We start from the raw sequence: 27726 nt of genomic DNA, 5'->3' as shown, positions 1-27726 counted from the left end.
CCCCTTCTTGACATTGCTTGTCCTCAAGCAATGGCCCACCTAGGTGCTGCAAAAGTTGTCCCCAACAACCCCTGGCATTTCTCCATCCTTGTCATTATTGCGAATATTTGCCACTGCAAAAATTCCCCATGAATGCCTTGAGTTGTGGACAAGTGATCAGTATTGAAGTTTGGGGCGAGTCTGATGTTAAAGCCTCTATAATCGTCTTTTTCCTTGTGCTTATCAATACATCCTCAACTTTTCTGTAGTACATTTCCTCTGCATCTTTGCACAAGCATACCCCATCTCTACCCTTGCAACAATATAAAGAACCCTTGACATTCAAAGACATTTTATCCATGTCGACATCAACTTCATTGCTTATATGAGGCCTCCCTTCAAATTGTGGCCCCTTTCTTTCCACCCAGCCATGTAGCTTTGAAAATGCCTCACATGTCCACAAGGGATATGGCCATCTGCTAGCATGTGTTACTTTTTAACAAATGAATTCCAAGGATGCATGAGTTGTTTCTCATGTGTAGTCACATCCACAAAATCATTAAGCATCCTCCAGTCTTTAAAGTCTGCGATGTCATCATTAACTTCATCTTCACTATCTCTATCAGATAATACTTGCTCCAAGGCTATTAACTGTGCTCTGGGTGAATGAAAAAATTGTTGTTTTTTGGATTAGTGTACGATTCCGTGATTTACTTCTCTCAGTAGACAATCTTCTTGTTTTTTCAAAACAAAGGATGGAAGGTGGTGCTAGGTTGGTTGTACATGTCTGAGGATCACATTTATTAGCTACAGATGTCACAGTAGCAGACAAAAATAGACCATTTGCTGTAGGGCCTTGAATGCCAGTCACTAAATAGTCAGCAATTCAAGCGCCCTCCATTTGATGCCTTTCAGATGGTAACACTCTCTCTCCCTTGGTAAGCATTTCTAGTTTCTTACTGATCATTATTAACACCTTCAATTGCATTATCAAGCTGGCAATTAGCCTTCCTAGTAGGTGATGCCTGCGGTAGATAACCATCTTGCACCTGCTCACCATGATTTCTTCCCTCTCAGATTTTCCTATATGAAGATTGGCCATGAACAATACATACTGAAGAGGGTTCTTTAGATGGAATGGTGCCAATTGGAAAAGTTTCAGTGTAGGGCTCGATGGTAGTCACTATAGTTTTCTTTGACAAAGTCATTTGGGAAGGGCCCAACATTGTTGAATTGGGTGAATGCTTCTCAGTTTGCTGATGTATTGAAATTGCATTGTGCCATGTGTCATCTCGTAAGTGGATAAGACCTTGATTGGAAAAAGTAAGCATTTCCGTCATATCTCCAAATTTCATTCTTAAGAGACACATTTACTGCCTGATATTCTTCACTAACCCAAAACTCAAATTTGAATAGATCATGTGGAGAATTTAAATGCAGCCATAAACCCTTGAAGTCGGCACAACGCACCAAACAAAATGGGCAGGAAAAATCTTTTGTGACTCTTGTCTTCTGCAAACTATTGTTATAATGTGTAATTAAAGTTGACACTTCCAGCCCTCAAACGAATGATGGGCAACAGTGAAGATGAAGGGATATCGTTATAAGAATAAGAATTCTATGGAGACCTCTCTCTTGGTTCCATCTCCTTGGCAACTCTGTCACTGAGTTCAAACTGTTTATGTTACTAGGTGTCCAACACACCATGCACAAGGTTGCTAGACTGTAAATCCACCACAGAAGCCATATCAACTTTCTCCCCAATTTCAAGTTTGGGAACTTCTGCCAGAATATAGAAACCACATAGTGAACACAAGGCTACTTTGCCCCACAGGTCTTGTCCTGTGCACTCCACTAGCTGCGGCATCAACGAGGCCTCCCCACAGCTTACAATTTTATGGTCTGCACAACGAACAATTAATCTTGTAAGATTATGAGCATCTACATCAAATGAAAGTTTCCCAATCTCAGGTAATATAAAACTAACTGCAGATTATTCATTGCATCCCTGTTGAGTTGAGGTTCTCAGTGATCATGCACGAGTCAACCGATAAACTGAGGATCCTCCAAAGAGTTATGAATGGAACTTGACAACAAAACATATCGAGGCCAGAAGTTCTTTCCTGGTATGTCATCGCTTACATGTCCAGAAAATGTAACAGTCATTTTGATTCACCTTTGTCGCTTTTCCTGTATTTTGTAACTTAAACTCCTTTGAAGAAATAAAGGATGTTTTGAAGCTCGGTGTTGAAGGATGCTATACAGCTCAATAGGCTTACAATAAATTGAGAAGCTTTCTTCTTCAAGAGCGGCCTCTTCAGGTGACAAATACCTTCGACGCTCATTGGATTAGAGCTCCTGGAAAGGTTAAGAGTATGTGGAAGGTTCCCAGGGCTTGAAACGTTCACACTAGGGCTGTGATTGGTTTTAAGAATCGCAGTGCCGTCGCCCTGCTGAATCCTTTCACGCTCAGCTTCATGATGGTTGTTGTGTTTAGTATCTTCTTCTTCTCGCTTAATGTGTCAGTGTTTTCTTCTTCCTTATCTTGATATTTTCCTTTGATTTCGCCGGGGTTGCAGGGGAGCCCCCCCCTCGCGCTCCCACTCCCAATTCGCGCTACGAGCGGGAGTGGCTCCCGAAAACGCTCTCGAGGAGGGAGCAGCTCCGGAGCGCCTCAGGAGTGCGCTCCCGAGGAGGGAGCCTTTAGCCTTTTTTGCAATTTTTTTTTTTGCAGTAATGTTCCAAATGCAATTTTCTTCTTTTGTAAAGAAACAAATAAGTTTTGAGTGGGGCAGCTTAATGATCAAGCCTATGGCCCTAGTATTGATATGCGATTCATGGTAATGTTAAAAGTAACATTCTCCTTAATCTTCATTTTCATCCTTTTACTTAAATTTTTAACATTACCATGAAATGACTCAGGATGTTTGAGAGTGGTTCCGACCTCATTGGATTTCATATGGAGAAAGTAGAATTTTAGATTTCATTCAAAATCCAGCGGACTTATTAGTTTTTCAGGATTTCAAGATTGGGGAATTGCAATGTTTCCATTGAATTTTGTTATGTATTAGGGTATGGAACTCGTATTTAATCAAGAGCACCAATCCCTCTATGTACGTTGATGTTAGTGACATTGATTGTCGAACTCCTCTATCATGACCCTCCTAAAAATGTACGCATCACTCAAACAAAATATTGACTTGACATGCTATGCTTTTTCTATGTTATGTTAATGCTTAGAGGGTGATATTAATGACAAAGATCCCTATATAGATCCAGAGGTAATGAAAAAGATACCTCTGGATATTAATGCTTAGAGGGTGATATTAATGACAAAGATCCTGATTTTCCAACAAGACTAAAAAAATAGACATTTCTCGTGGTGGCAAGAGGCCCAAGCATAAGCAATAGATAATAGATTTCCTTGTCTTTTCTAGTTTCTAGTAGTTTAAAGTTTAAACTATTGACTCTTTCATATTTATTATGATATTTTTTTTAAACAATATATGACAATTTAAGTTTGAAGTTGGCAATTATAACTCATTACTAATGAATTATGAATATGATGCTTCATGAAAGTTGAAAGTTGTTTCATTTCATTATATAACATTTCATTCAATGTTAGATATTATTTGTTGTAATGGTTACACTTAGCTTAAAAGTATAACTTTGGTGATCAATGATGATAAATGTTATATATTGAATTTTGAAAGTTTGAAACTTTTAAGATTGATGAATCATGAGACTCAATATGTTGTATGCTAAGTCACCTGACACGGGGATTCGAGATTTGTAGGATTTGGGGATTTGAGTGTCGGATTCTGACACGTTGACCCCCCAGAATAGGACACGTAGGATTCATTATATATTATTTTATTAAATATATATATATATATATATATATATATATATATATATCAAAAATTAGGTATTTACACAAATTCTAATTAATGATACAAATTCTTTGATTTCAAACATAGATCTTCATCTATAGCATGCATAGTACATACAAAATTGAAAATTCAAATACATGTCATTTTCAGTGGTCACATAAATCATGATTCATAATTCATAAATGAAAGACTACTTACAACTACAAGATAACACTGACAACTGTAGTTTTCTCATTAAGTCATCAAATCAAAATGTGTTACATAGGTAGTGCTGGTGCAATGCCAATGGCAAATAGAAATAGAAAATATAAAACAACTACAGGTATACAAGCCTCAAGGAAATAGGTAGTCATCAATCCTCAGAGTCATCATCAGAATCAGCATCAATGTCCTCATCATCATGGTCACCACTGCTCTCCTCTGCATCTGTCTCCTCCCCTGTATCCATAAGTCGCCTCTGCATCTGCTGGTGTGGAGGATGACCCCCCTAAGTCATCAAATCTAACAGGCTCTAGCACTGGATCATTGAGATCCATGTTGGCCAATGCCAACTCAACACTGTTGTCCAGACCCATATCATCAGGAAAGACATCCCACATCTTTGTCTTTCCCCTCAACCACTCTTCCCTTTGCTTGTAAATAAGGCGAAGGTTGGTGTGCACATACACCATTATCTCTGCCCTGGACTGCTCAAGCCTGCTCTTCTTCACACTATACAAATTCCCATATGTGCTCCAATATCTCTTGCAACAAGAGGATGAAGTCACCTGAGAGAGGAGCCTCATGGCTAACTGCTGAAGAGGAGGGCTTGTTGCCCCATGATTTGCCCACCAAGAATAGGGCTTCTTAGCCCCCCTGTCTCTAATCACATCATATCCTGCAAATCAACCAGTGCCAGTGGAAAACTCTGCAAAGGCATCCTCCACCTCATCAAGCAATGCACTATCCTGAAAAACCCGCCTGAATGCCTCTTTCCTCCCCTATGAGATTTCACCATCCATGTGAGGAGGGAATCTATGGGAAGGTCCACCATTCAGCCACTCATGGCTGTAGTATTTTGGGTTCAATGAGTGAGCCAAACAATGTAAAGGTGTACAATTCTTGTCCCATCTGTTGACAAGAATATCCTGTATAGTATCACAGAAGGCCTCTGGTGATGTCTCATACTTGGGGCACTCACTCTGTAGAATAATGCTCCTCACAGACTCAATCATGGAATCCCATCCCTCATAAACCTCTCCTAGGATGGGTCTTTCTGTATCTGCAAATCGAAGCAAAGAAATGATAGGGTCCATGATCCGAATAATTAGATCTACCCTCTCCCAGCAAGCATCATCTAGCACTGTGTCCTTCACTCTTTTAGAGGCTATCTGATTTGTCTTTCTCCAAAAGGACCAAAACTCAGAAATAACCATGGACCCAAGAGCGGTCTTGACCTCCCTCAACCTCTTCAACATCATGAATGAAGAGGCAAATCGTGTATCAGCAATCTTCAACAATGATAGATTGGTGTACTCCTTGTAGATAGTGAGGGCATTTGTATGATTTTGCACGAAGTTACGGATATGTCGTGCATCCTCAATAATGTTCCCAATCCAAAGCACATCAGAAGCAATGGATTTCAGTGCTAAGTTCAATGAATGGACAATGCAAGGTGTCAAAAACACTTGTGGATATTTAGCTTCCACAATCATGCCAACAACCTTGCAAACAGGTGCATTATCTGTAATGATTTGCACACAAGAATCAACACCTACATCTTTAATAAATTTAATAAATGACTCACCAATAAATTGTGCATCCTTGTATTCTCCAAGTGTATCCACTGCTTTCAAGAAAATTGGACCATTCAAGGAAGACACCATGAAGCTGATGATTGGGTGTCGTGCCGAATCTGTCCATCCATCATAAACAATGCTAACTCCAAATGTTGGCCATGATGCTACAATAGGCTCAAGCATTTTTTGCACCATTTTTTTTGCCTTCGTCAACAATGTGGTTTTCAGCTTCTTTGACCCAAGAGGCACATACCCTGATGGAGCCCCTTGAGTTAGAGCTCGGCACATCTCAATAAATAGAGGTGAACGTGCAACATTAAATGATATGAAGTTTTGGTAGAAGAAGAAGGCAATGGTGAGATCAAGCTCTTCCCGTCTCTCTTTTTGGAAAATCTTGTTCATTGGACCAAGTGCAATTGCTCTTTTTGCTGATTGTCCCCCAACAGAAGTAGAACCTCAAATGGAAATTTGGTGGTGCCTTTCCTCAAAAATGGAAGGGGGTCTTCATTCTTGGTTTTTCTTGATTTTGCAGCCACATTTTCCATACCAACATTGGACTCCTTGTCCATTTCTTTCCTCTTTTGTAAAGGAACAACTTTACAAGCTCCAATTCCACAACTTGGTAAAGCCAACAAATGGCCTTTTACATGGAAGTATGTGCTTTTGAAAGCAATGTGACAAAAGTTGCATCTCCATTGCACATTGTCTCCTCCCTTCCCCTTGGTGCTTGGCCCATCCTCTCTTGTGACATATTTCCACAAGGGATATTTCTCAATGTTGTCTTTAGGTCCTCCTCTTCCCTCAACATTACTTGCAGCAGAATCTAATGATATTGGGGGAGGAGGGGCATCTCCAATGGAGACATTCTTCCCCTTCGTTTGCCCCCTAACTGCTGCCTTTGATTGAGCCATGAATACTATAAAATAAAATGAACAAAACATGCACAAATTTGTAAACAAAAAATCATATACAAACTGCTGTAATAGAATAAGAAATGCAAAAAAATGGAGCTGAAATGCACTTACCTGGTGCTTGAATCTCCTTGCCAAACGCTCTACTCCCTTAGCTCCTTGCTCCAAACCCTTAGCTCCTTGCCCACAGCTCAAACTATGCAAAATGAAATGAGAAATAAGGTGAATGATAAAAAGAATAGCGTGCTTTTTAACCTGCGGAAGTCGTTTTTTTGGGATACGAATCCCAGAATCGGGATTCGATGTGCCCGTACGGGATTCGTACGAATCCTGTACGGACACGTCGAATCCTGTTCTGGGATTCAAATTCTTGGCGAATCGTATCCAATTCGCAGGATTCGGATTTGACAGGGGGTTTGGACGAATACGGTTACTTAGGTTGTACGTTACTAACTTGTGGACATGGTTGATGAAGATTATAACTTCTAGATGATTGTTGTTATATGGTTCAATCTATGTTTTTAATGTTTTTTTATATCTAATTCATCATTCTACATGTTTTTGTTGACATATATGCATCAAAATATAAAAGATATAAAAAAATATATATTATATAAAAAATGCTCCGGGATTCGCTCCCAAACCGGGAGCTTCTGAAAATTTCGCTCCCGCTCCCCGTTTTCGCTCCCACTCCCCGTTTTTGCTCCCGCTCCCAAGTAACCTTGGATTTCGCGCACTGCATTCCCTCTTCTGCATCTCACACTATTCTTTACATCAATGCGGCCCTTTGGACATTCATTTAATAAATCCCTTCCCTGGCTTTGCCAACTGCTCTCTCCTGTAACTATTTTGGTCACACAGTTCAGTCTTGGGATATTCACAATCATGCTTCTTTTCCACTGAATCACAGCTTATGTAGTGAAATTGATTCACTCCTTAAATCTCACCCTGACTATTCTGCTCTTGCTGCCCTGTATCTTCTGCATATTCAGCGTTTATAACTGCTAATTGATCTGAAGAAGACATTTCAATATCATCATCATGCTTCTTCTCCACCGAATCACAGCTTATGTGGTGAGATTGACCTGTCCACACTTGCTGTCCTGTATCTTCTCCATATTCAGCGTTGTAGCTGCTAAATGATTTGAAGCAGATATTTGAATATCATCATCATGTTTCTTCTCCTCTTCTACTAGAGTATTGTGGGTACTTGTCTGCTTCTTGTATAGCCATGACCAACGATATGGGTGTGCCTTTATCCATGCTTCAATCCGTTTTCCCCTTCCAATACTTCCTTTGACACGATCTTTGAATTTTTGCAAAAACTCAGTGTTCAATTAATGCTTGCTACCACATTTTCTCGTAACCCTCCAGGCTGGCAGGAGAGCCAGCTCTGATAACACTGTAATGTCCTAGGGTAATTTTGCCCTTCGGTTTTCTATTCTGGCTAGGGTTTTCTTTTCAACAAAATGAATAGCAACATTCCTAAACAGTAGGACTCCTTTTTGAAAACGAGTATAAAATCCAACAGTAATATAATAGAATCACAATGATCCAGGATTGACTGCCTGATGTAACAAAGATTGCATTTAATCAATAATCAAACCAAGACTGTTGTAGTGTCACAGTTCAGTAAAATGAGATGGAATTGTAAATATGCAATGTCAAATCCAGAAGTTCTTATACTAGTTTTACTGTCTGCTGAACCTACTCTAATCTTACTGCCTACTCTAGTAGCTGATGTTTGACCCCACAATATTTGACTAGGGCTGTTCACCCCAACAGTATCAATTCTTCCAGTTTTCACAAATTAATTCTAATTCAACACTTGCTACCACAACCTACAGCACTGTAAATCATCCACTTCACTCAATAACTGATTCCACACAGCTTAAATCAACTCACAGAATGATTGACTGATGGTCTTGCTGTTATCCCCAGGCCTTGGAAGTATGGGTTGCGGCTTCCAGACTGACTTCTGCTTGACTTGCTGCTGATGTGTACCTGGTAGATTGCTGTTTTGGAGAGTCTGTCCTGTCCTGATTAACTCGCTTACCAGAATTTGAGCTAACATGTGACTGAGCTTGTGTTTGCTTCTTTCCAAGGAGAACTAACCCCTTTGGCCCTGCAATTAGGCATTAACAGGTCCAGTGTTCGACAAATTTTGGCCCAGCGGCCCTTGCGACCCTGCAATTAGGCATTAACAGGTCCAACTTTTGGCAAATTCTGACCCTATGGCCTTGAGGCCCTGGTTTGCTTGCGGCTGGAAACAGTCCTCGAATCTTTGGTTTAGCACGACTGTATTCTCTAAAATTTCCTTAGGCTGCAGATGAGAGGGTAAATTTTTTGATTAGAGAGTATCTTCCTTGCTGGCCATAACGGATTTGCTTTACTCCAAGAGAATATCCTGTGCCAAAACAAAGAAAGAGAGTGTCTAGGTAGGGTGGGATCAGCTCCACCAAAACTAGACAATGGAATCTGGATTAGATAGGGTGGGATCACCTCCACCGAAGTTAATCAAAGAGGAGTCTTAAACCCTCAGAGCCTCAGCTCAAGAAAACAGACATATCCAATCCAAATTGATGATTGAAATTGATTCCAACTCTCCTCTATTAATATTATAGATTCCTTCATGGGCTCCCAAATGTGAGGGGTTGTGAATGCAACCCACAATTTTGTGTTTTTTTTGCTGCGGCCGACCCAACATTTACACAAATGTTGCCCCAACATTGGAAAATTTTGGTTTTTCCCCTTTATCAGGGCTATAGCCTACATGGTTGGATAGGTTATTTTGTCCTCCCGTGGGCAATTAATCAATTGGTGACATTACACCTAGAATTGCCTAATTCCAAGCGATAAAAACCAGATGGGAAGTTGGAAATAAAGAGGTAACGATGAGGACGATGGTATAACTGAGTGGAGCGAGGCCTGTTGCAATCCCTAGCCTCCTCGCGATCCGATGCCCAAGTGGACACCTTGCTCTTTGAACCTGCTAGATGGCTCCCTGTTGGAGCCTTGTACCGTGTGCTGTTCTCAGAGATCTCAAAGGTGCGCTGAGGGCTGCCTTCATGGTTTCGTGCACGGGCATGGGTCACACCCATCGGGGTGGCAATCACAAACAATATAAATATATATTTATTATAATTTTAAAAAATAAAATTTATAAAAATTAAAATATATGAAAATATTAAAATATGTAACTTTATATATATTTTTAATTTCAAACATTATATAAAATAATAAATATATTATATTCTTAAGTTATATATATATATATATATATTTTTTTTTTGTAAATTTCCTTCTACTAACTCTATATATATATGTATATATAAACAAAATTTTAAATATCTAGTGTTTCTTTTTAAGAAACATAGTTAAAATTTAAAATTTAAAAATTTAGTGTTTCTTAAAAATAATGGACAGTGTATAAAATCTCTATATATTTATTAACTTTTAAACTATAGTCAATATATATAAAAAAATTTCAAACTGAAATGAATATCACAAGGTTTAAACTTATATAATTTTTTTGTTGTTTTATAACTTCAATTATTTTTGAATTTTGTAGGTTTTAAAAATAATGGACAGTGTATAAACTTTATATATATTTGTTAAATTTTAAATTAAAGTCAATATATATAAAATTAGGTTTCAAATTGAAATGAATATCATAAAGTTTAAACTTTAAGTTAATATATGCATTTATTTTTCTTAAACTATATTTCAGTTTTGTAGGTTTTAACCTTGTACAAACAGGTCCTTAATAAAACAGAAAAGATGCAATGGCAAACAGACATTAACACAAAGATTTAACCCCGAAAACCCAACCTGGGAAAGACCAAACATATTTTTCAATATATTCCTCTTTAAACTATTACAATATATATGTGTGTGTGTGTGTAACAGCCATAAACCACCATCCCATTTACCCTGTATTAGAATACAACTGTAGTTCCTTAATCAAAACTACAAAACCATGGGTTAAACCAACATGCACCACAAAACCGCTAAAAGCACAAATTGTGTGTCGAAAACTGCCAAAAACGAATGCAAGAAACCAACCAAAATTCTTTTTTGTGGCACTGCCCCTAAACCCCAGTGCAAGAGGTCTTCCACCTCCCTATTACCACTCCCCCCCTCCTGAACCCCTCCTCCTCCAATTGTGTCTATAACACAATGTACGACCCATGGAAGTAGTTGTGCAAATATTATAACACATACCCAACCATTTTTTTTGTTCAAATTCCAACTGCAATTGGTCCCCATTTGCACCATCAATTCACATGGTTTGCAATCTCTCCCATTTGCACCATCTTCCCCTTGATTCTGGCAACAAACCACTGTTGACTTCAACTGGTGGTCAAATGTCAAGGTAGAGTGAATCAATGGCTACGGGGAGGTCAGTGGACAATTGACAGGGTTAAGTGGTTGTATCGCTGTACAAGATCAGACATGTTTGTTGGTTAATGATCTGATACATTTCATTTTTAAGGATCCTTTTTTTGGAGCAGATCCTAGATGGATCTAGAAGTATCCAAATCTGGATCTGATCCAAGGGTATGAATGAGATCTAGGGATCCATTCCCTTAGGCTGAAAGATCTAGTAACATAGCCTATGGATGAGATTGCAACTCCTCATTATGGCATGAATACACTCATCCGAGTCCAAGAGAAGCCTTCTGCATGTGAGGCAACTTTAGTTGTGATCCAAAGCTTTGCCCATTTAACATAGTGGTAGCAATATCACATGAGCTGACCTTATTAAATTCTCTTGTAAGACCTTCTAGGCTTCCTTGTGAACATCAATATTTGCATATTTGTTCCTTGTTGAGTTTGAGTTCTGTTCATTCCCTTTTGACATTGGAGCAATTGTACCACCCACTTGCTTCCAAACATTTCATGAAGTTAAGCTTGATAACCCCAAGTCAGACTTACAATGAAACCAACATTGCTTCTCAGTGAGTCCCAAAGTATTTAATCTCCCTTCAACTATATAGCCATCCCATCAAATCATACAGTGTCTTCCTCAATTATCCATTCATAAATTGGGAGGGAATGGGCCATCCTCTCCCATAGCTGAATCCAATTATTACGATCACTGGCCATTTTTCTTCTTTGCACAACTGCTTCCCACCATGATGTTCAAACTCATCTATCCTCTGGATGAGTGACAAGATTTCAAATTTTTATCATGGGCATGGATACACTCTTCTCAGTATATAAGCGAATCATTTAGCTTGTGTGGCAACTTTGGTGGAGGCTTATACTCCAACTATTAGGAATGGACCATGTTGTTTCTCTTTGCACAAATGTCTCCCACCATATAGTCCAAACTCAATTATCTTTGTGGGTGGAGGGACAAGATTCCAAATGTTCATCATGGTACGAATACACTCTTTTGAGTTTAAAAGTGGGTGTCATTCAGCTTGTAAGGCAACTTTGGTGGAGTCCTAAAACTCTCTCTGAGAACCATAGTGTTAACAATGGTTAAGTGATCCAATCCTGTTATTGAATCCTTTGTTAAGTTGCACGTGAAAATGGCGGCTCGCATATTTGTATGGCCTCTGTCAAGCCAATCCTTAATCCTGTTCAGTTGCTTTTGATGATTGGACTGGGTTTACCACCCTCCCACTTGTGTTTCCTTTGCAAATTAACATCTGGTAACTCCAAGACAGACTTGCAATGTGATCAACTTTGCTTTTCAGTGGGTCCTAAAGTATTTGGTCCCCTCCAACTTTATAGTGATCTCATTTAACCATATTAAAGTCTCCTCCAAAATCCATTTAACAATAAAGAGGCACTAGGTTATCCACTTGTATAAATAAATCTGCCCAGTAAGACCCTTAAGAGTATAAAGGGAGGAAAATCTCTATACAGTTCTGGTAGGCATAATTCTCACCCATCAACATCACGCAATTAGATCTTGTTCACAATTCAATGGGCCACTCATGTTTGATATGACAAAATTCATCTTGCATTCAATTGCTCAATTAGGAACAAAGCTGGAACTAATTAATTTTGGTCCACACCAACTTGTGGGTGGGGGGACAAGATTCAAAATGTCCATCATGGTACGAATACACTCTTGAGTTTAAAAGTGGGCCATTCAGCTTATAAGGAAACTTTGGTGAAGGCCTGAAACTCCCTCTGAGAACCATATTGGTGACAATAGGTAAGTGATTCAATCCTGTTATTGAATCCTCCTTCTAAGACAAACCTTGTTGGGTTGCGTGTGAAAATGGCAACTTGCATATTTGCATGGCCCCTGTCAAGCCAAGGCTTAATTCTGTTTAGTTGCTTTTGACGTTTGTAACAGGTGTACCAACCTCCCAGTTGTGTTTCCTTTGCAAATTAACATCTGATAACCCCAAGACAGACTTGCAATGTGACCAACTCTGCACTTTAGTGGCTCCTAAAGTATATGGTCTCCTTCCAACTTTATAGTGATCCTACTTGGCCATTTTAAAGTCCCCTCCAGAATACATTTAACAGTCAGGAGGGACTAGGATATTTACTTGTAAAAGTAAATCTGTCCAATAAGACCATTAGGAGTAGAAGCTTTATACAGTTCTGGTAGGGATAATTCTTACCCAGCAACATCGTGCAATTAGATATTGTTCACAATCCAATGGGCCACTCATGTTTGATGTGATAAAATTCATCTTGCAATCAACTGCTTATTAAGTAATAAAGCTGGAACAAATTAATTTTGGCTTTTACTGATTTGTGGTTGGAGGAACAGATTTCAAATGTTTATCGTGATATGAATATGCTCTTGAGTTAAAAAGTGGGTCATTCACTGTGCAAGCCAACTTTGGCGGAGGCTAAAACCCCCTCTGAGAACCATAGTGGTAACGACAGGTAAGTGATGCAATCCTGTTGTTATTGAATTGTCTTTCTCAGATGGAATTTGTCGAGTTGCCTGTGAAAATGGCGATTTTCATATTCGCATGGCCCCCGTCAAGCCAAGCCTTGATTCTGTTCAGTTGCTTCTGATGGTTGGACCAGGTGTACCACCCTCAGAATTGTGTTTCCTTTGCAAATGAACGCCTGATAACACCAAGACAGACTTGCAATGTGACTAACTTTGCTTGCCAGTGGGTCCTAAAGTATTTGGTCTACCTGACCATACTAAAGTCTCCTGCAAAACCCATTTAACAGTTAAGAGGGACTAGGTCATGCACTTGTATAAGTAAATCTGCCCAATAAGACCGTTAGGACTATACTTGGAGGAAAAACTCTATACAGTTCTGGTAGGCATAGTTGTTACCCAGCAACATCATGCAACTAGATCTTCTTCACAATCCAACGGGCCTCTCATGTTTGATATGACAAAATTCATCTTGGAATTGACTGCTCATTAAGGAACAAAGCTGGAACCAAAAAAATATTGCCTTGTACCGACTTGTGGGTGGAGGGACAAGATTCCAAATGCTCATCATGGTATAAATACACTCTTTGGAGTTTAGAAGTGTGGTATTCAGCTTGTAAGGCAACTTTCGTGGAGGCCTAAAACTCCCTCTGCAAACCATAGTGGTAACAAGAGGTAAGTGATTCAATCCTGTTATTGGATCCTCCCTCTAAGACAGACATTGTTGAATTTTCTATGAAAATGGTGACTTGCATATTTGTATGGGCCCTGTCAAGCCAAGCCTTAATTCTTTTTAGATGCTTTTGATCGTTGGACCAGGTGTACCACCCCAATACAGACTTGCAATGTGACCAACTTTGCTTTTCAGTGGGTCCTAAAGTATTTGGTCTGCCTCCAACTTTATAGTTACCCTGCTTGACCATATTAAATTCTTCTCAATGATGCATTTTAACAGTCAAGAAGGACTAGGAGTGTAAATGGTAGGCATGGTTCTGGTAAGCATAATTCTTACCCTGCAACATTGTGCAGTTATATCTTGTTCACAATCCAATGGGCCACTCATGTTTGATAGGACAAAATTCATTTTGCAATCAACTGCTCGTTAATTAATTTTGGCTTTTAATGATTTGTGGGTCGACGGACAAGATTCCAAATGTTCATCTTGGTGCGAATACACTCTTTTGACTTTCAAAGTGAGTCATTCAGCTTGTAAGGAAACTTGGTGGAGGTCTAAAACTCCCTCTGAGAACTATATTGGTAACAATAGGTGAGTCATCCAGTACTGTTATTGAATCCCTCCCTCTAAGATGGAACTTGTTGAGTTGCTTGTGAAAATGGTGACTTTCATAATCGTACGTCTGCTGTCAAGACAAGCGTTAATTCTATTTAGTTGCTTTTGATGGTTGGATCAGGTGTACCACTCTCCCACTTGTGTTTCCTTTGCAAATGAAAATCAGATAACTCCAAGACAGACTTGCAATGTGACCAACTTTGCTTTTCAGTGGGTCCTAAGGTATTTTGTCTCCTTCCAACTTTGTAGTGATTCCACTTGAGCATGGTCCACATTAAAGTCTCCAAAATCCATTAACAGTCAAGAGGTACTATATTATTCACGTATAAGAAAACCTACCTAATAAGGCCATTATGAGATTTTAGGAAGAAAAGCTCTATACAGTTTTGGTAGTTGTAATTCTTACACAGCAACATTGTGCAATTAGATCTTGTTCACATTCCAATGGGGCAGTCATGCTTGATATGACAAACTCTTCTTGCAATCAACTACTCTTTAAGGAACAAAGCAGGAACTAATTAATTTTGGTGTTTTCCGACTTGTGGGTGGGGGGAACAAGATTCCAAATGTCCAACATGGTACGAATGCGTTCTCTAAAAGTGGGTCATTCAGCTTGTAAGGCAACTTTGGTGTAGCCCTAAAACTTCCTATGAGAATCATAGTGGTAACAATAGGTGAGTGATCCAATCCTATTATTGAATTCTTCCTCGGGCAGATGTATCTAGGGGGATATTGGTGGCCACCTACCTATCCACCTAGACCCCCCCAGTCAGTTTCCTCAGTTTCTTTGTTCATTTCAGAATTTACTATTTTTAGTAGTTTTTCGGGTCCTGAACTTCCGAAGCAATTTCGACCCCCTAAACGACCTTTAGGCCTGTATCCGTAGGTAGAGGCCTGCGGCAAAACCCTTAGTACTCAGCGAGACCTTTCCAACAAGGTATTGTACGCGCCAAACATAGATAATAGGACCAAGTTATGACCCCGGGAAGTTGGCTGCCCTACTAACCCCAACGAGGCCCACAAACTCTTGGTGTTACATCTCCTGGAGTTAGGGTTTTGGTTGTTTAGGGTTTTCTCATGTTTTCCAATAATAAATAGGCCCTTGAGCCTCATTGTAACACAGTTCAGAGGCATGTAGCTACCACATCTCTTCTCATAGATAAGTTACCATCGCCCAAGCTATCTTATTTCTATTCTGTTTGTAAGCATAGTTCAATATTTTTCTCTTAATAAAATGAGGCGTTTTTTCCGCTGCATCTCTGTGTTTATGATTATATTTGTAAGATTGTTGCGTTCCTGTTTAAGTTCGGATCAGTGGTATTAGAGCGGTCTGCTCTTTCTCTGTTTTTCTTTGCCATGTCCCAAATGAGGTTAGGGTATAAGGAGTCAGGGCTTGATCTGGTTGAACCATTGCAAGATCAACCCCAGGAAAACCCGACGACCTCCCATGGTGGAAGAAAAAAAAGACGAGGGGGCAGGAGATCCATTCAATGTTGCTTGAGGAAGCCTTCAAGCAACAGAGGAACGCGATGATGGATAACTTTGCCCAGATCCTTCGACAACTACTAGAGGCGCTACTGCTTTTAAGGTACAATATTCCCATATTCGAAGGCCTGATAGATGTAGATGCCGTAGATAAATGGTTAAATTTGTTGGAAGGATATTTTTTAGTTCATGACTTTTCCAATTGGGAAAAGATTACTTTGCACTTCTCAAAGCCGCCCCACACGTCAAGGACTGGTTGGAAACCTACTGTGAACAAAAGGACGAGAGTGAACCCTCCTTGTTTTCAGTGGCACCCACTTGGAATTCTTTTCGAGACGCCATCAAGGAACAATATTACACTGTTGGGAGCTATGAAGACAAATACATAAAGTGGACCACATTACGGCAGGGAAGGGACCAAGATGTGACAGAGTTCACAAATATTTTCCATACCCTTCACACGAAGCTGGGTATTAAGGATACTGAGCGACGTTTGGTGCTCAAGTACCGCGACTGTCTACACAAGTACATCTAGGACGAGATGGAGTTCCTGGACATTCCTCCCTTGGCACGACGTATCGGTACACTGTCAATATTGAGTAGAAGTTTAAACAGAAAAAGTTTTCCAAAGCAAGGAAAAGGCGCCCCCAAACCATAGAACAAAGGACCAAGCAAAGGCGGGGCTACCTAGGATAGCTCGTTGAAGCCACAAGCAAAGAACAACACCACAAAGACGAAGGAGGACACGAGAAAATGGTGTGAGTTCCATAAGAGCTCCACTCACAATACAAGTGAGTGTCGGGCCAAGCAGTGACTGGTGGCCGAGTTGAAGGCTTCTGAATCAGGCATAGGTTCCGACTCTGAATCAAAACCTGATAAGGGAACTGACAAAGGGAAGCAGATCATTGATGCAGAGCCTAGTGCCACCGTGGCCACCATGAAGGTCTAGAAGATTGAGCCTGAAGATCTAGAGGAGGGGGAATGCCTCTTCCACTCACAAATGCTGGTGAAGGGTTCTCCGCTGCAGTTCATTGTCGACAGCGAGAGCCAAAAGAACCTCATTTTAGTAGAGGTCGTGAAGTGGCTGGGCGTAAAGACTACATCGCATCCACAACCGTACACCATCAGGTGGCTTCACCAAGGACGAGATTTTCGTGTCAGCCAACAGTGCCGACTTCCCTACAGCGTCAAGCCCTTCACGGATGAGGTACTGTGTGACGTTGTTCCTCTTGAAGTTTGTGATGTATTATTAGGACAACCATACTTGTGGAAGCGACATGCTATATATGAGTCTAGACCTCGCTCTGTGATTATTACTTTGGCTAATAAGTTGTACAGGATACCGGAGGTAGCCCTGCCTACCACCATCTCTTTGATCACTGCGAAGCAATGCAGTAAGATCATTTCCCAGACTAGGAAATTTGTTTTCCTTATGATTCTCCCCCAGGGCAAGAAGAAGGTTGTGACCACAACCTCTAGACAGGGCCCCTCCGCATGACAACAACAAATGGACAAGGTCGTGGAGGAGTACGAGGACATCTTCACCTCCCCCGCAAGTGTGCCTCTGCATTGTCAGGTCAAGCACTCCATCGATCTAACCCCAGGTGCGCCGTTGCCCAATGGACCAATCTATCAATGCTCTGTTCTGGAGAACGATGAAATCAAGAGGCATATTTAGGAGCTGCTATAGAAAGGTCATATCCGACCGAGTTTATCGTCCTGTGGGAGCCCGATCGTGCTGGTACAAAAGAAGGATAGGACTTGGAGACTCTGTAGAGACTATTGAGCGCTGAACAAGATCACTGTGCAGAATAGGTAACCGATCCCACAGATTGATGACCTTCTGGACCAACTCAAGGGGGCAAAATATTTCAGCGAGATCGACTTGAAGTCCGAATATCACCAGGTACCAATTGAACCCTTCGATGTGTGGAAGATTGCCTTCAAAGCCAAGGAGGGCCTTTTTGAATCGCTGGTTATGCCTTTCGGGTTGATAAATGCTCCTGCAACCTTAATGAGGCTAATGGATGACATCTTGCGGCCATTCACCAACTCATTTGTAGTGGTATACTTGGATGACATCTTTATCTTCAGCCAGAGTTGGGAAGAGCACCTCCACCACATACAACAGGTTCTCCAAACACTGTGGCAACACAAGTTGTGTGCCAATTTGGAGAAATTCACTTTTGGCATGACCCAGGTTCAATATCTGGGATACAGTATTGATGAACGGGGGGGGGGGGGGGGGTGCAAGTGGATTTAGCCAAGATCCAAGTCATTCGGGATTGGCCAGCCCCAACCACTCTGACAGAGCTCCACAACTTTCTGGGTCTTGCCAATTTCTATCGCGAGTTCATGTTGGGGCTCTCTCATATCACTTGGCCCTTGAGTCAAGTCACCAAGGGAGGAGCGAAAGCAAAATTCTTTTGGTTTGAATATCAACAGAAGGCATTCGCAGAGTTGAAACATCGCATCTGCTTTGCACTAGTTCTCACATTACCGAACTTGCAACAACCATTTGAGATTGAGACAGATGCCTCTGACTATGCTATTGGTGCGGTTCTTACTCAGCGTGGGCATCCAATGGCTTACCACAGTGAGACACTTTCAGACACAGTTTGAAAGTACCCCACTTACGACAAAGAAATGTATTCCATTGTGCAGGGCTGTCGTCAACGAAAGCATTACATTCTGGGGAAGGAAATAGTCATCCACATATACCATCGACCTCTACAGTTCATACAAACACAAGGGAAGTTGCAAAATGATCGCCATAAAAAATGGTCCACCTATCTGCAACAGTTCCATTTGAACATTAAGTATAAGAAGGACAACACCAATAACATCGCTGATTGCCTCAGCTGACCACCGATCATGGTGTTGATCACTGTGCTCAACTCCTATGGGCACGAGACATTGGGGTGGCGACATCTTTACAATAGCGATCCCGAATTCAATAACATGTATCAGACACTCTTGAAAGGGAAGCAAATTCCAAATTTTCACCTTCAGGATGCACTGTTATGCCACCTGGGACACATCTGTGTTCCTTGAAGTGAGCATGCCAAGATGATTTGGTAGGTGCACTACAGTCGAGTCGCTGGACATTTCAGAGTAGAGAAAACAGTGGCGGTATTGCAGAAGTATTTATATTGGCCGAAACTTCATCAGGATGTTGTGAAGTACATTAGATCTTGCACCACCTTCGCCATTGCCAAACCAGCCATCAAAAAACAAGGTTTGTATACTCCTCTACCTACTCCTAGCTGGCCTTGGGAATTTGTTTCCATGGATTACATGTCGGTCCTTCCTTCTACTAAGCACGACAACGATTGCGTTTTCGTGGTCGTTGACATATTCTCTAAGATGGCCATCATGGCGGCCTACAAGAAGAGTATCACAACAGAGGCCGAACATTTCAGAGTAGAGAAAACAATGGCGGTATTGCAGAATTTATATTGGCCGAAACTTCGTCAGGATGTTGTGAAGTACATTAGATCCTGCACCACCTTCGCCATTGCCAAACCAACCATCAAAAAACAAGGTTTGTATACTCTTCTACCTACTCCTAGCTGGCCTTGGGAATTTGTCTCCATGGATTACATGTCGGTCCTTCCTTCTACTAAGCACGACAACGATTGCGTTTTCGTGGTGTTCGACATATTCTCTAAGATGGCCATCATGGCGGCCTACAAGAAGAGTATCACAACAGAGGCCACTGCTAAGATTTTCTTTGAGCGAGTGTGGGTACACTTTGGGATCCCACAGTCCATTGTCTCAGATCGGGACAACAGATTCTTGAGTGCATTTTGGTCAAGTCTCTGGTCGATGTTGGATACAAAACTTACTAAGTCCACGAATTTCCATCCCCAAACTGATGGCCAAATAGAGGTTGTCAACAGGATGATCGTACACATTCTGTGCATGTACAAATTGAAGCATCCACGCATGTGGGATGAAAGTCTCCCCTATGTCCAACACAGCTACAACAGAGCTCTCCACAACTCAACAGGCCACAACCCCTTTCAGGTAGGGCTGGGATTTCAGCCATTATGCCCCATTGATGTGGCCATACCATTTGCAGCCACTCAGGTAGATTTGGCTCACATTCAGTCCGAAGCTAAAAGGGCTAACAACTTCATTGAGCGCATTCAACACATTTGCCAACAGGTCCATGATATATTGGACAGAGCCAATGTTATGTACAAGCAGCGCCATGATCAACATCGAGTGCCGCACAAGTTCTAGGTCGACAACAAAGTTTGGCTACATTTGCAGAAGGAGCGCCTTGCTAGACCCCACTCACAAGCTTCTCCCTCTCTGATATGGGCCATACACCATCACCAAGGCCGTCGGTGACAATGCGTTTGAGCTTAGCATCCCACCGTTCCTTGGTCTGCACCCAGTGTTCAATGTAGATCGCCTTCGGCCATACTTCCCACCATTGTTGGACACATCTAACATTGCAAAGCAGCTCACACCAACAGAGCTCAACCCGAACTGTATGGAACATGCCACAACTGATCAGATCATGGAAACACAGATCAAGAACAATCGCCAACAGAGGATACAGTTATATCGAGTTGTCAAAGTAGACCAACTCCTTCACTAGGGCAAGTGGTTCACTAGGGACCAGGTTCAACAAAAATTTCCTCACCTCATGGAGGCTTTGCACGCTATGAGGACCATTGCTTCCTAAGGTGGGAGTAATGATCTAGGGGGATATTGGTGGCCACCCGCCTATTCCACCTAGACCCCCTAGTCAGTTTCATCTGTTTCCTTGTTCATTTTAGCATTTACTATTTTTAGCAGTTTTTTGGGTCCTGAACTTCCGGAGCAGTTTTGACCCCCTAAACGACACTTTTTGGGGTCCGCGGCAGGCCCGTAGCCATAGGCAAGGGCCTGTGGCAAAACTTGTGGTACTTGGCGAGACCTTTCCAATAAGGTATCATACACATCAAACAAAGATAATATGACCAAGGTACGACCCCGGAAAGTTGGCTGCCCAACTAACCCAACGGGGCCCACAAACTCTTGGTGTTACCTCTACTAGGGGTATGGTTTTGGTTGTTTAGGGTTTTCTCATGTTTTCCAATAATAAATAGGCCCTTGAGTCTCATTGTAACACAGTTCAGACTCCAGGGGCATGTAGCTGCAACATCTCTTCTCAGAGATAAGCTACCATTGCCCAAGCTATCTTATTTCCATTCTATTTGTAAGCACGGTTCAGTAATTTTATATTAATAAAATGAGGTGTTTTACTGCTGCATCTCTGTGTTTATGATTATATCTGTAAGATTGTTGCGTTCCTGTTCCTTGTTGAGTTGTCTGTGAAAATGGCGACTTTCAGATTCATATGACCCCTTTCAAGCCAAGCCTGAATTCTATTTAGTTGCTTTTGATGGTTGGACCATGTCTACCTCCCTCCCACTTGTGTTTCCTTTGCAAATTAATGTCTGATAACCCCAAGACAGACTTGTAATGTGACAAACTTTGCTTTTCAGTGGGTCCTGAAATATTTGGTCTCCCCCAATGTCCCACTTGCCCATATTAAAGTTTCCTCCAAAGTCTATTTAACACTCAAGAGGGTCTAGATTATCCACTTGTATAAGTAAAATCTGTCCAATAAGCCCAGTAGGGGTATAAATGGAGGAAAGGCTCTATACAGTTCCTGAAGGCATAATTCTTACCCAGGAACATTGTGCAATTAGATCTTGTTCACAATCCAATGGGGTAACTCTTGTTTGATATGACAAACATCATCTTACAATGAACTCTCGTCAAGGAAACTAGTCAGAACTAAGTAATTTTGGCTTTTACGAAAAAGGGATATCTGTTCTGTCTCGAAGGTGCCTCTGACTATCTGACATTCAAAGAAATAACCTTGAACCTCTTTTGCTTTCTGTAACTCCTTGTTTGAGGGCTGCAACTTTGTGTGGACAATAAACTATGGTGTTGTTTTTTCCCCTTTAAGCTTTGCCAGGTCAACAGTGTAGTCCTTTGAATTCTCTTTTAGAGATTCTGACTCCCTCTATCTGCACCATGCTTGGTCGCCCCTTTCCTTCTGACCTTCACCTAGCCATTCTACCTACCTATTCGCTTGATACAGCTCTTGTCCCTTGTATTGGTCAACGCCATTGTTATTGGTTCTCTCTTCATTCTTCAAAGTTCACAGGACAATATCTACTTAGTTTACTTGGAGAAAAGCACACAAAACAAGCATTAGGGACGGTAAGATAAAGTGCCTTTAGGATGTGAATACGACCAGGTAGTCTATGTCAGATCTCAGAATAAGATATTTTTCTAATATCAGCTTCATCGTACACCACAGTGGTCAGTCTCAGTAGTCTCCTAAATGGCTTGATTATTATACATGGTTTGATATTGTTCTGATATTCATGGGAATTCAAGCCAAAGCGGGTGGTACTTTTATTTGGATGCAAACTCAGATGAGCAAGATTGCATATATGCTTTAGCTCCACCAAGATATGAGCAAAAACCAATGGTGCTTTCAAGCATGGGCAGGTTAGTGGTATATCCACATGAATTCCTATTTATAAACTCCGGGCTCAATCAATCATTAGTGAGAACGACACCCAAGCTGCAGGTTCGTCAGAACCTTACACCACAGTTTTAACCCTTCCAAGCCTCCAGGAAGACTTGACCTGCCATCCTCTGGACCTAATTCTCGGCATACCATTTATAAATTTCATGATCCAAAGGCATTATTTGCGGAATTACAATATAACACCCCTATGTAACTTTTTCAAGGTTGTTTTGAATTCAGGCTCTTCGTGTAGATCTGTTTTGAAAACTTCCTTGATACCATAACCTCTGTTTTCAGAACAATTCATTCCCCTTTTATTTTATCACATAATTTGCTTGGCCATGCCAACCGGTCCCACCACTGTAGTTGGATTCGATGTCTTTTCTGGATAGAAGTACATGCTTCCCCAGCTGAGTTAGGGAGGTGAATGTGGAGCTGGGTCCCATCTTCTGTTGCTTTCTTCCCTTTATGCACTAATGCTTGTAGCTTGTAATTAAAATTCTTCTTCCTCCTGGCATCCTTGGCTTTTGACCCCCTTTTTTTCCATCACATAGAAATTTCAGTTTTCCTATGTTGGCCGTATCCCTAGTCTGAAATATTTGCATTGTAGATTCATGGAAGTCATCAGATCACAACTCATTGTTGCCCACATATTTCAAATCTCCAGGCGAGAGGCCATGAAAGCAATTAATCAACTCTTTCTCAGTGAAATCCTCTAGTATTTTTGCACAAGAAACTGCCAACACCCTTTGCCTGGACTTTCAAACTTCTAGCAACCAGGAACCAGATGGAGTCCCATCTTCTTCTGTTGTTTGCTTCTCTTTATGCTCTGCTGCTTAATTGCTTGTAAGAATAATTACTCTTCTTCGAAGCATCCTTTGCTTTTGGCCACCTTTTTGCTATCACTTACAAACTTCAATTCTTCCTCTGTTTGCCTTATCTAGCTTGAAAGATTTGCTTTGCTGATTAATGGAAGTTCTCAGCTAGCAACTCATTATTCACAATATATTCCGAATATTTACCTAAGAAGTCGTGCAACTCATTAATCAACTATTTCTTAATGAAAGCCCTTACTATTTTTGCACGAGATTCCAGCATCCTGCCTGAGCTTTTAAACTTCTGGCAACCAAGAACCTGAAATTTTGAACTCACAAAGATAAGTTGCTTCAGAGAAAACTGTCTCTTAGTTATGGATTTTCAGAGACAGACCAGAAGTCCAAGTTTCTTAAAACAGAAATTGATGACCAGATGCTGTTTTGAGGGTAAATGATGTCCATAGTGATTTGTCTTGATCCAATTCTAGGGCATGGTTTACAGAAATTGACAGCACAGAGAATCAATTTTTAAACCTCATAAATCCCTTCCAGTGATTGAGGTAAAGGTTGCCTGGCAATGTCAAGATCTTACCAGATTTTATAGAGATTTGGGGCCAACTTTTCAATCTGAACTGGCTACATAGAAGATATATATGCATGGCACTCAGTGCAAGAAACTGAAATATACAAGAAGTTACATGCTGCAAGGCATATATCGATATGTAAATATATCCAACATTCCTAGCTGTGAAGAGTGTAAAAAAATGTAGTGTGCAATTTGGCCATTGTGCCAATGTGTATGTATTACTCACCACTCCTGGAGTTTTTCTTATGTATTGCAATGTATTTGGCACTAATCTTGTTTCTGAATATAGTCCTTGCAATTTTGATGTCACTTAATGTAATGCTGGATACTAAATTAATATAAGCTTCACGGGCTACAGAGACGTAATGTAGATAACTTTTCACAGATGTTGAAACTACAATGCAGAAGAGATGAGGGATATTTCCAAATTTTCTGAAAATATTTTCAGTATCGCAGAGTCCGGTTCTTCTGCTCTTTAGTTCAACTATTTGACTTAAAAAGGGCATCTACTGGGGTCTTGCAACAGGTTGGATAATCTTAGAAAGAAGTCAACTCCTTCAAGGATATATGCCAAGTGACAAATGGTCTTAAGCATGAGACTTTGATCATAATCCTTCCCTCGTCCCTCCCCTCTTCCCAAGCCCCTGAAACTTGGTGCAACATAGACTGTGGCAAATAAGATTTATTTTGCAGGCGGCAGTCGCCAAAAAAGTCTTTATTCTATCTACTTTCTGCAACCAGTGTTTAAAAAATCTCCATTCTATGTAATTTTTGCATAATGACCAAAATTGTAGAATGTGAAGTGCCTTTTCAGTTGTGGCTGTGGTAATTATAAAGGAACTATAATTTTCCCAGATGTCCATTCAGGCTTGCCATATACATTCACGTAATAGGAATGCCAAAATGTTAAGTAATCTCTTGGTGAAGGTAGTCATTACATATACTATATAAGTATAATTAGTCAAACATGAAATTTACTAGTCGTTCATTTTAACACAGCGTATAGTCCAGTATGTGAAATGTCGATTGTTAAATTATTGGTGTGTTTTGAACTATTCAATTGTAAATGTTTCATATCCTGCAACCTCTGTATAGTGTTCTAAACCTACACTGTGTGAAGCAGTTTCCCGATCAGTACATTCGACAGGATGCAAGAAAATGGCAGAACACGGTGAGCATTCAGAGCCGTTTTATCTTCATGCAGAGCACATGTATAACCTGGACAGGATGAAGCATCAAAAGCTGAAGATGGGTATAGCTGTGTGGACCTGTTTTAGTATTGGTGTTGGTGTTCCAATCTTTGCAGTGGTATTCCAGCAAAAGAAAACAGCATCTGGTTGATTATGGTCAATCTGTCTTTATTGGCTTTGCTTTGAATCATTAGTGGATGTGATGAACAACAAAATAAGAGTCCAGAGGTATTTCTTGTCGGAAATTTGGTTTATCTTGACACTTTATGTTGGAAGGAAACATTAAATGATGAATTGGTTGTCCAGAATTCTTTAATGGTATTTCGATCTCGTGGATTGTTTATGTATCAAGGGAATAAATTTCAACATTAAAATCAGAATTTTGTTCCATATTCTGTTTTTGAATTTATTTGGAGACATTACGTTGGAACTCAATTTACTTACAAAAATATTATTTAAATCCTTTTAATGTGGACTATTGAATTGTACCTGTTACATGTTTAAGCAACCGACAAAATCCATTGTAATATTTGCTAAAATATGTGAAATCTATGCTCAAGTTTGTTATTGAATGAGGCTAAAATATGCTCAAGTTTGTTTGGGTAACTGCTAAAAAAATGCTGAAGCCTACATTGAGTTTAGTGTCGGAGATCATAAAGTCTTCACTATTTTGGATTTGTCCACTAGTATTGAAAAACAATGTAGATAACGAGTGTATGCTCTTTATTGGTTTTATTATGATGGATTTGACATGTCTAAAAACAATAGTCACTTCGGAGTTATGTCCAGTGATTGCAGCAAAAGAAAGGTTCAACAATCTGTAAAAAATGCTGATGTGCGAGCTGAACACAAGATAAACTTATTCCTGGGGAATGAAGGGGCACGGCTGGAGTTTGTGAAAGGTTCATGTTTCCCAGAATCTATTGAAGCCATATTGCTCTACACACCATATTGATAGGGACTTTGTACCATGCTTCTGGAATGTAGTAATTATTTGTGTCTTGCCAAGCTATGGAATTTCCGCCGAATTCCAAATATCAAAGCTATGGAATTTTTGGCTAAATCCAAATACCAAGCGATGAAAATTTTCCCTAAATCCAGATGAATGGCTTTATGTATCTATTTGTTTACCTTAAATATATGCAACCCGGTCAATTTGAGCCTGTGCAAAACCAACTTTACTGCCTTGCCCATATTCGATTTTATAAGGTAGTGTTCTTTCATATACTTCAGAATCCTCTTTTGCTTCCCATTGTATGTCTTAAGGATTTGGAAACATTTGTAAAACAATTCCAACTACATAATATGTCTTCAGGATTTAGAAACATTTGTAAGACAGTTCCAACTGCATAATTAAATCTAGTCTAGTAGAACGTAAGACGGATCAGATTCCCTACTCGTTCCCTATACAATGTTGCATCATCTGGACACAAATCTTTGGACTTGATGACTCCATTTCTTTGTAGGGATTATTATGTACTTGCATTTAACGGCATCAAATATTTTTTTGCATCTCATATACATATTTAATCTGGGATGGTGGTGTTTTAAACTATATTTCATATATTCATGAGTAAATTACAGGGAAACATGATTAAATATGCTATTTCAACCCCTTTATTGTATTGATATTATAATTCTTCGATCAGCTCTTTATATTGGCATGCATAATAATGACATTAATAGAAAAAATTAGTGGCAATATTCAACATCATGGTTTTTAATTTATAGAACGTGTTGTTTTAATCCTATTCACTCTAGGTGCTAATTTCTCTCTTGATATTAGGATTTGGGATTTAGAAGTCATCGAATACAATGTATTTTTGACTTTTTGCATGATGGGGTTGTTGCATTAACACAGTTTTCTCCTTTTAAAATGACACTTGACAACTATGTGGTGATTGGTCAATGTGAGTTGAATTGTTATGTACACAATTATAATATTAACCTTTGCCATTGGTGCAAAAATTTCTTCAATGTCAGTGTACCTTCATTTTGAACCTTCTTTTTGCCTAACCTTGTTACATATTTTTTAACTGAATCGCCAGTGTACTCCTTTGCTACTATATGTACCTTTCCACTTAGGCAACCTCCACACATGTTCTATTTTCTCTTTCCATGTATATTTCAAAACACATGTTAAAATAAATTTGAAAATTCAACTAAGACGTTAAAATAAATTTGAAAATTCAACTGAGCATAATTTACTTGCTCTGAAGAGCTGACTACATTGCCTGCTTTAACGCTAACCATTGTCATCTTTTTGACAAATTGTTTCCTTCATTTTTTAGATGATTCCTGTTGCTTTAATTTTGTCAAGAATATGTCCAATCACTATGAGCCTTTCAACACTTGCATTATCTTCACCACCTTCTGA

At 40.1% G+C, this 27726-nt stretch overlaps 1 protein-coding gene and 2 pseudogenes across 1 annotated transcript in view; 1 reads left to right on the top strand and 2 right to left on the bottom strand.

Moving 5' to 3' along the window:
• Window positions 1-25827, top strand: part of LOC149180366 (TonB-dependent heme receptor A) — a 31383-nt gene extending 5556 nt beyond the window's left edge. The window contains exon 2 of the mRNA XM_089416082.1: window positions 25283-25827. Within this exon, the coding sequence (XP_089272208.1) occupies window positions 25283-25500 (218 nt within the window). The 3' untranslated portion in view covers window positions 25501-25827. The remainder of the gene's footprint in view (window positions 1-25282) is intronic.
• Window positions 95-1187, bottom strand: LOC149180368 (uncharacterized; annotated as a pseudogene).
• Window positions 1159-22349, bottom strand: LOC149180367 (polycomb group protein EMBRYONIC FLOWER 2-like; annotated as a pseudogene).
• Window positions 25828-27726: the final 1899 nt, after the last annotated feature.

The sequence above is a fragment of the Pinus tabuliformis genome, chromosome 3_2 (genome assembly GCF_031772625.1).
Source record: "Pinus tabuliformis cultivar Carrire ecotype Pingquan chromosome 3_2, CPIR1, whole genome shotgun sequence".
Taxonomy (NCBI): Eukaryota; Viridiplantae; Streptophyta; class Pinopsida; order Pinales; family Pinaceae; genus Pinus; species Pinus tabuliformis.
This window is presented reverse-complemented; position numbering and strand designations above follow the sequence as displayed.